At 34.5% G+C, this 12202-nt stretch overlaps 2 protein-coding genes across 6 annotated transcripts in view; one reads left to right on the forward strand and one right to left on the reverse strand.

The window, feature by feature from the left end:
- Positions 1–12202, forward strand: part of VPS13A (vacuolar protein sorting 13 homolog A) — a 237539-nt gene that overhangs the window by 88859 nt on the left and 136478 nt on the right. For all 5 annotated transcript variants that reach the window (XR_004480053.2, XR_004480054.2, XR_007477790.1 and 2 more), the window contains exons 23-26: positions 588–726; positions 1295–1376; positions 2599–2753; positions 3285–3441. Coding sequence is in view for 1 of the 5 variants with exons in the window: in XM_004285838.3 (XP_004285886.1) it covers positions 588–726; positions 1295–1376; positions 2599–2753; positions 3285–3441 (533 nt within the window). In the remaining 4 variants the exon portion in view is untranslated. The remainder of the gene's footprint in view (positions 1–587; positions 727–1294; positions 1377–2598; positions 2754–3284; positions 3442–12202) is intronic.
- Positions 10351–10837, reverse strand: LOC117198814 (translation machinery-associated protein 7-like). The gene has a single exon (XM_033416679.2). The coding sequence runs from the start codon at positions 10787–10789 to the stop codon at positions 10613–10615; it is 177 nt and encodes a 58-aa protein (XP_033272570.1). The 5' UTR covers positions 10790–10837; the 3' UTR covers positions 10351–10612.

A 12202-nucleotide genomic window follows, 5' to 3' on the forward strand; every position in this document is an offset into this window, starting at 1 on the left:
GTTCTAGTTTACTGTGAGTTCTTATGGTGAATGGGTATTGGATTTTGTTACATGCATCTACTTATATGATTTTGATTTTTCATTCAGATCTGATTTTTAAACCTGGTTTTAAATATATAATCTCTTGGACAAGTTATTTGTACCTGCCAACCTTAATTTCCTGATAGGAACCATGTACATATGTACACATTTCTTTCTTATAAGAAACAGCGAGCAGAAATAGGTTGTCTCCCTCCTATTAGGTTGTGAGAATTATTTATGATAATGTATATCAAGTGTTTTCCTTAATGCCTGTCTGTAGTAAACACTTCATAAATAGTGATTGTCAATTGGCATTGGCAAAATAGCAGAGGGATAGTAAACATAATAATAATAGAAAATAAGCCTTTGAAAAATAATGACGTTAGTTCAGCTGATGAGATTGGTTAATAAGGTAAAATGATGGGAATTTGACTGTAGATTGTGAGATAATTTGTCCCATGGACTGTGTAGATAATATTTAGTACTTAAAATCACATTTTATTATTCTTAGATAATTTAAGATGAACAGTCATCTTTTTATAATGATTTCTGTCTTTTTGAAACAGATTCAAGATTTTTGGAAACTTACCACTGATTTCTTTACGAATCTCAGATAAAAAACTGCAAGGGATATTGGAATTGATTGAAAGCATCCCAAAACCCCCACCTGCAACTGAAGTAAATGTCCCTGTCAAACCATTTCAGGTAATGTATTTTCAAAATTAATGAAAGCACGAGTTAAAAAAGAAAATTCCACAAACAGTATTTGTAACAGCCACAGAAATTTTGGGTAAAACAATTCAATTCATTGTGAATAGACTTTTTAAATTACATACTGAAAGACAGAATGATGAAATAGTAAAAGGTGCAAATAGTAAACAAAAGAATGAAATAATAAGTCTACCCTTCTTCACTTTTCCAGTCCCTCTCCTCAATGGTTAACTACTGCTTCTCTAGTTTTTTGAAAATGTTTATAGCACATAGTAATACACACACATAGAAACATGCATGTCTCTGTGTGTATATGTATGATTATAACAGTTCTGATTAACTGATTATAACAGTTCTGCAATTTGTATTTAGCCTTGAAATTGTAAAAGCACTTCTTTAAATCTACATTTTACAAATTAACTTTCTAATTCAGGCTGGATTTTTTTCCAGTTAATTCAGATTGAGGTGTGTGTGTGTGTGTGTGTGTGTGTTGTCAGAATTGTCTTAGAACGTATAATAAAAGTCTGTGTGCTAACTGACAGTGAATTAACTTTCCTTCCAGATTCAAAGATCCACTTCTTTGGCAACATCACAGATTTCACAGAAAAAGTTTTCTCCTTTGGAAATTCCATGTGTTGAAGATGGTAAAATGAAACTACTTTAGGAAATTTTCCTTGTTATAAATATATTATGAAAAAAATCTTGAGACCACATAAAAACTTTCAGGCAATAGCAGATATTTGCATATTATCCACAAAATTTCACTAAAATTCCTTTAAAACAGTGTAATTTGGATGTTCCTTAAAGTTGCTTTTGCAGTGGGATTTTTTTTGGTATATAAAAGTTGAACCCCATAATCACAGGGACCACTAGCAAATTAATCATCTTTATCCTTTGTGATCTAAGAGACCCCATGAAACTTTGTGTCTAATTTATAATGTGTTACTTAGCTTTTGGAGATCTTCATTATAGTAATTTTTTTTTTTTACACTTTCTTTTTTGTTATTAAAGGAAAAAAAAATCAAGCCTTAATACCTTCATTAACGTATGAAAACTGGTAAATACTTTGTTATGAAATACATGCTTTTTTGGCTGCATTAGAAAGAAAAATAAATGTATTTTTCTATTTTTAAAACTTTAAAAATTGTAAATGTTAAACAACAGAAATTGCCATGTTGATCCTCAGTTTTCTAGAGAATGTTTTCCTTTCTGTGTAGTGACCAGGGTGGGTGGGGAGGGGGAGGAAATGTTGTTTGTGAGATCATCTACCCTAAAATTCAATTTTATGTTCTTAGGGATATACTTAGATGATTTTAGTTTCCTTTAAACCTTCTTTTAATGGTTTTACTAGATTTTGGGTCCATTTAAATAGCATGTTGTAGAAATTTACTATCATATATATATTCCTATATAGTCATACATATGTGAAGTAGTGCTTGATCTTAGTTTCTCCATTCAAACTCTAGGGCCTGCCTTCTACTTTTAATATTGCAGTGTTTGTAACTAAGTCCTGTTTACCTGTTTCCAGGTAGAGTGAGCATATTAGTGTGTTCCTTTCAGTATTCATCATGTATGTAATAATTGGCATTGGCATTTGCTATGAAATTTTTAGTTTTTAGTATCGTGATTTTAAAGATGATGTTCATTAAGCTAAAGATTGTATTTTGTAATTTTCCATACATTTTGTTCTTAAGAATGTTATTTTTTCACATGTAATCTTTATATTCTTTTCTATTTATTTTTGACCTTACATTCAATTTTTTGAAATAGTGCTTTAGTGTTCATATTTATTTCAGAAAAATTATTAGAATGTTATTATTAAATCAGTCATTTTGATTATTGACTTAAATGTTCTATGGTATTTAGATTCAGATGAGGAGTTTTTTGATGCCCCATGTAGTCCCTTGGAAGAGCCTCTTCAACCTCCATCTAGAATTAAAAGTCCTCAACAAGAAAAGCTTCAAAAGCCAGATTGTTCAAAAAATATGACTGAATATAAAATAAGATTTGAAGTGCCAGAGGTATGCATTGTATGTACTATGGTAAAATTAATATGGCTTATTTAAATTGTCAGTCATTTCTACTATTCACAGCTCATTTATATAGTCTCATTACTAATAGACAGTGTTGTTTTCATCCTATTTAAACTCAATCCAGATGTTACTTTGTGGTTCTCCCTCCCCTTTCTTAATTAATTAATGAATCTTAAGATTAATTTCCTTAATCAATAATTAAAGGTTTGGCCACCCTCACCTTTTGAGAGGGACCACATTCTGCCTGTGGAATGTGTATCTCTCTAAATAAATCTGCTTTCACTTAAAAAAAAGAATTAAGAGTTTAGATATATTGTTGTTATTCAGTATATATTTATTGAAAATAATTTGTACAATGTGTGTATTGTATATGTATAAAATCTCTCCTAAATTTAAATATGTGTCATTTATACTACACGTATACCTCACATATCCATATATAGCCACCATCAGTATAAACAATTTTTTTGTTTTAGGTAGTTGTAGTTTCTTTTTTCTTTCTTTTTCTTTCTTTTCCAGGTTTTGATTCAATTCTGTCACCTTGTTGGAGATTGTGAACTACCTGTGGTAGAAATTAATGTCTTGGGATTGGGCACAGTCATTGAGCTTCGAACATTTGATTTGAAAGCAAATGCCTTTTTGAAAGAGGTCTGCTTAAAATGCCCAGAATATTTTGGTAAGAATCTCTGTTTTAAAAAACTAAATTAATTAATTTTACTGTTTGATTACCTTCTGGAGATAAATTCTCTAGGTGCTTAGTCAGTACATATGATAAAATATTATCAAAGAAATGTGTTAGTCTATTCAACTTTCATATTATACTTTGGAATCTTAAGGTGTAGACTAGAGAGAAAATGAAGACAATTTTTCTCATTAAGGAAAATGGTTTAATTTTAAGTCTACTTAACTGAATACTAAAATACTGAATAAGTTTCCTATTGATACTGTAACAGTTTACCACAGATTTCTTAAAGTTCTGTATATCAGATGTCTGACACAAGTCTCAGTGTGAAAAAATCAAGCTGTCAACAGGACTTCTTTTTTGGAGGCTGTAGGGGAATATCTATTTCCTTGCTCACTCAGGTGTTGGCAGAATTTAGTTGTATATGGTTTAAGTCTGTTTTCTTGCTGCCTATAAGGTGAGGATTGGCCTTAGCTCCTACAGGCCTCTCTAGGTCCTTGCACTAATTTTTTTTTATATCCCAGAACCGTTATGGGGTGTTAGATCCTTCTCATGCTGTAATCTCTCTAACCTTTTCTTCTACCTTTTTCTTCCACTCTAAAAAACTAAGGTAATTAGATTTGGTGCATTTGGACAATTGAGGATAATTTCCCCTTAATCTTAACCTTAATCATCTCTGTAATGTTACATTTACCATATGAAATAACATATTCTCAGGTTTAGGGGGATTAGAGCATGGACATCCTTGTGGGAGGGGTGTGTAAATATTCTGCCTACCACAAACAATTTATATCCCAAATCCTAACATATAAATTATATGATATCTTAGAAAATGTTTCTGTTTGCTTTGGCAGGCTTTTAGAAGAGTTTTTTGTTTTTTTTTTCCCTCCTTTACATTTTGAGGTTTTTCCTTGAAACATAATTCTGAATGGTTCATGAATTCCATCAGAATATTAAGAAAAACTATTCACTTCCAATTGGGGTGCTTTTTATTTCTTTTTCTTGCCTAATTGCTTTGGCTAGGACTTCCAATACTATGTTGAACAAAAGTGGCAAAGTCAGCATCCTTCTCTTCTTGATCTTAGAGGAAAAGCTTTCAGCTTTTCACTGTTGAGTAGTATATTAGCTGTGGGCTTGTCATAGATGGCCTATCATTATTATGATACACTTCCTCTATTCCCAGTTTGTAGAAAGCTTTTATATTAAATGGATGTTGAATTTTGTCAAATGCTTTTTTCTGCATCTATTGAGATGATCATATGATTTTTATCCTTCATTTTGTTAACATGGTCTATCATGTTGATTGATTTGTGGATGTTGAACTGCAACATCCTTGGAACAAATTCCACTAGATCTTGGTGTTTGAGCCTTTTAATATAGTATCGAATTTGGTTTGGTAATATTTTGTTGAGGATTTTTGCATCTGTATTCATCAGGAATATTGGCCTGATGAATATTCTTTTCTTGTGGCATCCTTGTCTGGTTTTGGTATCAGGGTAATGCTGGCCTCGTAAAATAAGTTTGCAGATGTTTCCTCCTCTTCTGTTTTTTTGGGAAGAGTTTCAGAAGGATTGGTATTAATTCTTTTTAAATGTTTGATAGAATTCACCAGTGAAGCCATCTATTCCTGGATTTTTTTTTGTTGGGAGGTTTTGATTCGATCTCCTTAGGACTTATTGCTCTATTCAGACTTCTTATTTGTTCATGATTCTGTCTTGGAAGGTTGTATGTTTCTAGAAATTTATCCATTTCTTCTAGGTTGTCCAATTCGTTAACATATAAAAATATCCATGCTAGTCTCTTATGATCCTTTAAATTTCTGTGGTATCATGTGTCACATCTCCTTTTTCATAACTGATAATATTTATTTGAGCCCTCTCTCTTTTTCATGGTGAATCTAGCTAAAGGTTTGTCAATTTTGTCTTTTCAAAGAATCAGCTCTTTAGTTTAATTGATCTTTGCTGCTGTCTTTTGGTTTCTATTTCATTTATTTCTCCTCTCTTCTTTGTTATTTTTTACTTCTAACTTTGGGTTTTGTTCTTTTTTTTGCCTAATTTCTTGATGTGTAAACAGTAATTTTGTTTATTTGAGGTTTTTCTTGTTTCTTAAAGTAGGCATCCATGCTTTTCTCTTTTAGAACTGCTTTTGCTGCATCCCGTAAATTTTGGTACGTTGTATTTCTTTTTTTTTTTTTTTTTGACTGCGTTGGGTGTTCGTTGCTGTGTGTGGGCTTTGTCCAGCTGCGGTGAGTGGGGGCTACCCTTCCTTGTGTTGTGCAGGCTTCTCACTGCTGTGGCCTCTCCCACCGCGGGGTGTGGGCTCTAGGCATGTGGGCTTCAGCAGTTGTGGCTCGTGGGCCCAGTAGTCGTGGCTCACGGGCTCTAGAGCAAAGGCTCAGTAGCTGTGGCACACGGGCCTAGCTGCTCTGCGGCAGGTGGGATCCCCCCTGGACCAGGGCACGAACCCACGTCCCCTGCATTGGCAGGCGAATTCCCAACCACTGAGCCACCAGGGAAGCCCCCTGGTATGTTGTATTTCTATTTCCATTTGTCTCAAGGTATTTTTTAATTTCTCTTTTGATTTATTAATTGACCCAATAGTAAAACTGTCACTATTGCAGAAGACACGATATTATATGTACAAAAACTCTAAAGACTCCACCAAAAAAACTGTTGGAACTAATCAACAAATTCATTAAAGTTGCAGGATACAAAGTCAACATACTAAAATCTGTTGCATTTTTATACACTAATAACAAACTATCAGGAAAGAGAAATTAAGAAGACAACACCATTTACAATTGACTCAAAAAGGACAAAGTACCTAGGAATAAATTTAACTGAGGAGGTAAAAGACCTATCCACTGAAAGCTATAAGACATTGATGAAAGAAATTGAAAAAAACACAAATAAACAGAAAGATATTCTGTGCCTCATGGGTTGGAATAATTAATGCTGTTAAAATGTATATCCTACCTAAGGCAGTTTACAAATTCCATGCAGTCTCTATGAAAATACCAATGACATTTTTCACAGAACTAGAACAAGAAACTGACATTTGTGTGGAACCGTGGGAGACCCGAATAGCCAAAACAATCTTTAGAAAGAAGAACAAAGCTGGAGACATCATGAGCCCTGATTTCTAACTATATTACAAAGCAATAGTAATCAAAACAGTATGGTACTGGCATAAAAACAGACACATCAATTAATGGAACAGGATAGAGAGCCCAGAAATAAGCCCACTTATCTGTGATCAATTAATTTATGACAAAGGAGCCAAGAATATACGTTTAGGAAAGGGTAACTTTTCAATAAATGATGCTGGTAAAACTGGACAGCCACATGCAAAAGAATGAAAATGGACTACTGTCTTACACCATAAATAAAAATTAACTCATAATGGATTAAAGATGTGAATGTAAGACCTAAAACCATAAAACTCCTAGAAGAATACATAAGCAGTAAGCTTCTTGACATTGGTCTTTGTGATGATTATTTTGGTTCTGATTCCCAAAAGGGAACAAAAACAAAAATAAACAAATGCGACTACATCAAGCTAAAAAGCTTCTGCGCAGCACAGGAAACCATCAACTAAATGAAAAGCCAGTCTATGAAATAGTGTTATGTAATTGCAATTCGTATATCTGATATAAGGTGTTAATATCTAAAATAATATAAAAAACTCATACAACTCAACAGGGAAAAAAACAAACAAACAAAAATGGACAGAGGATCTGAATAGGCATTTTTTCCAAACAAGACATACAACTAGCCAACAGGTTCACGAAAAGATGCTCAACTCACTAATCATCAGGGTAATGCAAATCAAAACCATGAGATATAACCTCATACCTGTTAGAATGGCTATTATCAAAAAAACAAGCAATAGAAAGTGTTGGTGAGGATGTGGGAAAAGGGAACCCTTGTGCTTTGTTGATGAGAATGTAAATTGGTGCAGACACTATGGAAACTAGTATTAAAGTTCCTCAAAAAGTTAAAAATAGAATTACCATCTGATCTGGCAATTCCACTTCTGAGTATTTATTTGAAGAAAGCAAAAACACTCACTTGATAAGATATGTGCACCCTTATGTTCATTGCAGCATTACTGACAATAGCCAAGATATGGAAGCAACCTAAGTGTCCATTAATGGGTGAATGGATAAAGATGTGCTGTCTGTTGGGTTGACCAAAAAAATTCATTCGTGTTTTTCCATAAGAGCTTATGGAAAAACCCAAACGAAGTTTTTGGCCAGCCCCGTAGATACCATCGAATGCTACTCAGCCATTAAAAGGAATGAAATCTTGCCATTTGTGACAACATGAATGGACCTTGAAGGCATTATGCTAAGTGAAATAAGTCAGAGAAAGATAAATATGGTATGATCTTGCTTATATGTGGAATCTAAAAAAAAAAAACCAACCAAGGTAGTACAGAGAACAGATTGATCGTTGCCATAGGTGGGGGGGGGTGGTGCAGAAAATGGGTGAAGGGGGTCCAGAGACACAAACTTCCAGTTATAAAGTAAGTCATAGAGATGTAAAGTACAGCATGGTGACTGTAGTTAATAATACTGTTTTGCATATTTGAAAGTTGCTGAAAGAGCAAATCTTAAAAGTACTCATCACAAGAAGAAGAATTTCTAAGTAAGTGTGAGGACAGATGTTAACTTATTGTGGTGATCATTTCACAATGTATATTAATATGGAGTCACGTTGTACATCCGGAACTAATATAATGTTTTATGTCATTTATACCTCAATTAAAGGAAAAGACAAACTATTCACTAGTTTAATTTCATTATATTCCTTTTTAGCATAAGAACATTATTATGTGTAGAGATGACATTAAAACTATTTTAATAGACTTTATTTTTAGAGCAGTTTTTCATTCACTGCACAGTTGAGCAGATGATAGAGATTTAACATATATCCCCTGCACCTACACAGGCATAGCCTCTCACATTATAAATATTCTCCACCAGAGTGATACATTTGTTGCAGTTGATGAACCTACATTGACACACTACACCCAAATTCTATAGTTTACTTGGTTCAGCTTGGTGTTGTGCATTCTAAGGGATTTGAACAAATGTATAATGACATGTATCCAATATTACAGTATCGTACACAGTAGTTTCACTGCCCTAAAAGCCCTCTGTGATCCATCTATTCATCCTTTCCTGTCATCCCTCAATCCCTGGCAACCACTCATCTTTTTACTTTGTCCATAGTTTTGCCTTCTCCAGAAAGTCATATAGTTGGAATTATATAGTATCTAGCTTTTCCAGACTGGCTTCTTTCAGTTACTAATATGTATTTAAATTATCTCTATGTCTTTTCATGACTTGATAATTCATTTCTTCTTAGCACTTAATACACTGTGTGATGTACCACAGTTTACCCATTCAAGTACCAGAGGATGTGTTGGTTGCTTCCAAGTTTTGCCAGTTCTGAGTAAAGGTGCAGTAAACATCCATATGCCGGTTTTTGTGTGGACATAAGTTTTCAGTTTCTTTGGATAAATACCAAGGAGCACAACTGTTGAGTCTAATATAAGTGTATGTTTAGTTTTATAAGAAGCTCTCGAACATTCTCCAAAGTGGCTGTACCTTTTAGCATCCTCATCAGTAATGAAGAGAGTTCCTGTTGCTCCATATCCTCACTAGTGTTTGGTGTCAATGGCCTGAATTTTGAGCATCCTAATAAGGTGTGTAGTGTATCTTACTGTTGTTTTAATTTCATTTCCTTGATGATAACATGTAGAACATCTTTTCATATGTTTATTTGCCATCTGTGTATCTTCTCTGGTGAGGTCTCTGTTAAATTCTTTGGCCTATTTTTTAAATTGTATTGTTTGTTTCCTTGTTGAATTTAAAGAATTCTTTGTATATTTTGGATAACAGTCCTTTATCATATGTGTCTTTTGCAAATATTTTCTTCCAGTCTGTGGCTTGTCTTTTCATTCTCTTATAGTCTTTTGCAGAGAAGAATTTTTATTTCTAATGAAGTCCAGTTTATTGATTCTTCCTTTCCTTGATCATGCCTTTGGTGTTGGATCCTAAAAAGTCATTACCGGGCTTCTCTGGTGGTGCAGTGGTTGAGAGTCTGCCTGCTGATGCAGGGGACACGGGTTTGTGCCCCGGTCCGGGAAGATCCCACATGCCGCGGAGCAGCTGGGCCCATGAGCCATGGCTGCTGAGCCTGCGCGTCTGGAGCCTGTGCTCCGCAACGGGAGAGGCCCCAAAAGTGGGAAGCCCGCGTACCGCAAAAAAAAAAAAAAAAAGTCATTGCCAATCCAAGAATGTCTAGATATTCTCCCATATTCTTGGAATTTTATAGTTTTGTATTATATATGTAGATGCATCATCCATTTTGAGCTGATTTTTGTGAAGGGTGGTTTTTTGCGTGTGGATATCCATTTAGTCCATCAACATTTGTCAAAAAGACTGTCTTTCTCCATTGTATTGCTTTTGCTGTTTAGTCCAAGATCAATTGAGTATATTTAGGGAAGTCTATTTCTGGACTCTCCGTTGTGTTCTATTGATCTGTTTTGTCTGTTCTTTTGCCAGTACCACGGTGCCTTGATTACTGTAACTTTATAGCAAGTTCTAAAATCAGGTAGTGTCAGTCCTTCAACTTTGTTCTTCTCCTTTAATATAGATCTTCCTCAACTTTCGATGGTATTATGTCACAACAAACCATTGTAAGTTGAAAATATTCTAAGCTGAAATGCATTTAATTCCCCTGATTTACTGAACATCATAGCTTAGCCCAGCATACTTTAAACATCCTCAGAACACTTACTTAGCCTACAGTTGAGCAATATCATCTAACACAAAGCCTATTTTATCATGAAGTGATGAATATCTCATATAATTTATTGAATACTGTACTGAAAGTGAAAATCAGTATGGTTGTAAGGGTACAGTAGTTGTAAGTTTATCAGTTTTTTTTTTGTTTGTTTTGTTTTTTGGTTTTTTTCACAGAAGTTTATTCTTAAATGTACAATAGGTTCCAAGACAACACTTCATTCCAGCTATAGGTGGCAACAGATGTTATGGCAGGGAATCCAGATGTTTAATCCAGATGTTTAAACAGGAATGGAACTAAGGATCATCATTGCCTCAGGCACAAGGAACAGCTTACTTTTTGCCAGATTTCTAAATTCCACCTGTGGCCAGGGGGCTTTTCCCCGTGGCCTTTGCTTTTAGCTCCTCGAGTTTCTTTTGCTCCTCCTTCTGTTTCTGCTTGAATGCCTTATCTTCCTTGTCCATCTCCTTGGCTTGCTTCTTGGGCTGCTTCAGGGGCTTCTTCTCACCACCTTCACGGCCTGACATGGCACCTGCCGCCCCTTCCCCAGACCCTGCCACCAGATGTGGATATAAGTTTTTTTACCATCATGATACAAACCATCTTAAGTTGGGGACCGTCTGTATTGTCTTAGGTATTCTGGGTCTTTTGCCTCTCCTTATGAAATTTAGAATCAATTTGTCAGTATACATGAATTGGTTCCTGGAATTTTGATTGGTATTGCATTGAATCTATAGATCGGGTTGGGAATAACTGACATCTTGGAACTGTTGAGTCTTCCTATCCTTGAACATGGATCATTTCTCCATATATTTGGATTCTTGAACTCTAAACACTAATTAGAGTTTTGTAGTTTTCCTCATAGAGGTCTTGTGCATATTTTATTAAATTTTTTCCCCTAAGAATTACATTATTGGGGTGCTAATGTAAATGAAAATTGTGTTTTTAATTTCAAATTCCACTTTGTCCTTTATTGGTATATAGGAAAGCCGTTGACTTGTATCCTGCAACCTTACTATAATGACATACTAGTTTGAGTTTTTTTATTGTTGATTTTTTTAGATTTTGTGCATATATGATCATGTAATCTGTGAACAGTTTTATGTCTTCCATCCCAGTCTGCATCCTAGTCTGTATACCTTTTATTTCTTTTCTTCTCTTATTGTATTTGGTAAGACCTACATTACAATGTGAAAATGGGTGGTAAGAGGGGAAGGACATCCGTACTTGTTCCTTAGTGTGAAAGCTTTGAGTTTCTCACCATTATGATGTTAGCTGTAGGTTGTTTGAAGATACTCTTTATCAAGTTGAGGAAGTTCTCTTTTATTCCTAGTTCACTGGGAGCTTTTATCATGAGTGGTTGTTGGATATTGTCAGATGCCTTTTCTGCATCAATTTATATGATCATGTGGTTTTTCTTCTTTAGCCTATGGATGTGATAGATTATGTCAGTTGATTTTTGAATGTTGAACCAGCCTGTTATCTTGGGATAGATCCTACTTGGTCGTGGTGCATAATTTTTTCCACTGTTGGATTTAATTTGCTATTATTTTGTTGAAGATTTTTGCATCTGTGTTAATGAAAATTCCTATGAAAATTCCTGTCCTGTAGTTCTCTTCTTCCCTTCTTCCTCCTTTCCCCCATTTTTTTTTTTTTTTTTTGGTCTGTGTGTTTGTGTGTGTAGTTTTGGTATTAGGGTAATTCAGGCTTCATAGAATGAGTTAGGAAGTATTTTCTGTTTCTATAGTCTGAAAGAGATTGTACAGAATTGGTATAGTACCTTCCTTAAATGTTTGTTAACATTCACTAGTGAACCCATCTGGGCCTGGGGCTTTCTGTTTTGGAAGGGTATTAATTATTGACTTAATTTCTTTAATAGATATTCAGTTTGTTTATTCCTGTGTGAGTTTGACAGGGTATGTCTTTCAAGGAATTGTTCC

Source organism: Orcinus orca, chromosome 6 (assembly GCF_937001465.1).
Source record: "Orcinus orca chromosome 6, mOrcOrc1.1, whole genome shotgun sequence".
In the NCBI taxonomy this organism is placed as follows: Eukaryota; Metazoa; Chordata; class Mammalia; order Artiodactyla; family Delphinidae; genus Orcinus; species Orcinus orca.

Bases quoted from the DNA above. Each gene is read 5' to 3' on its own strand.
- LOC117198814 (XM_033416679.2), bottom strand. From the start codon at position 10,789: ATGTCAGGCCGTGAAGGTGGTGAGAAGAAGCCCCTGAAGCAGCCCAAG.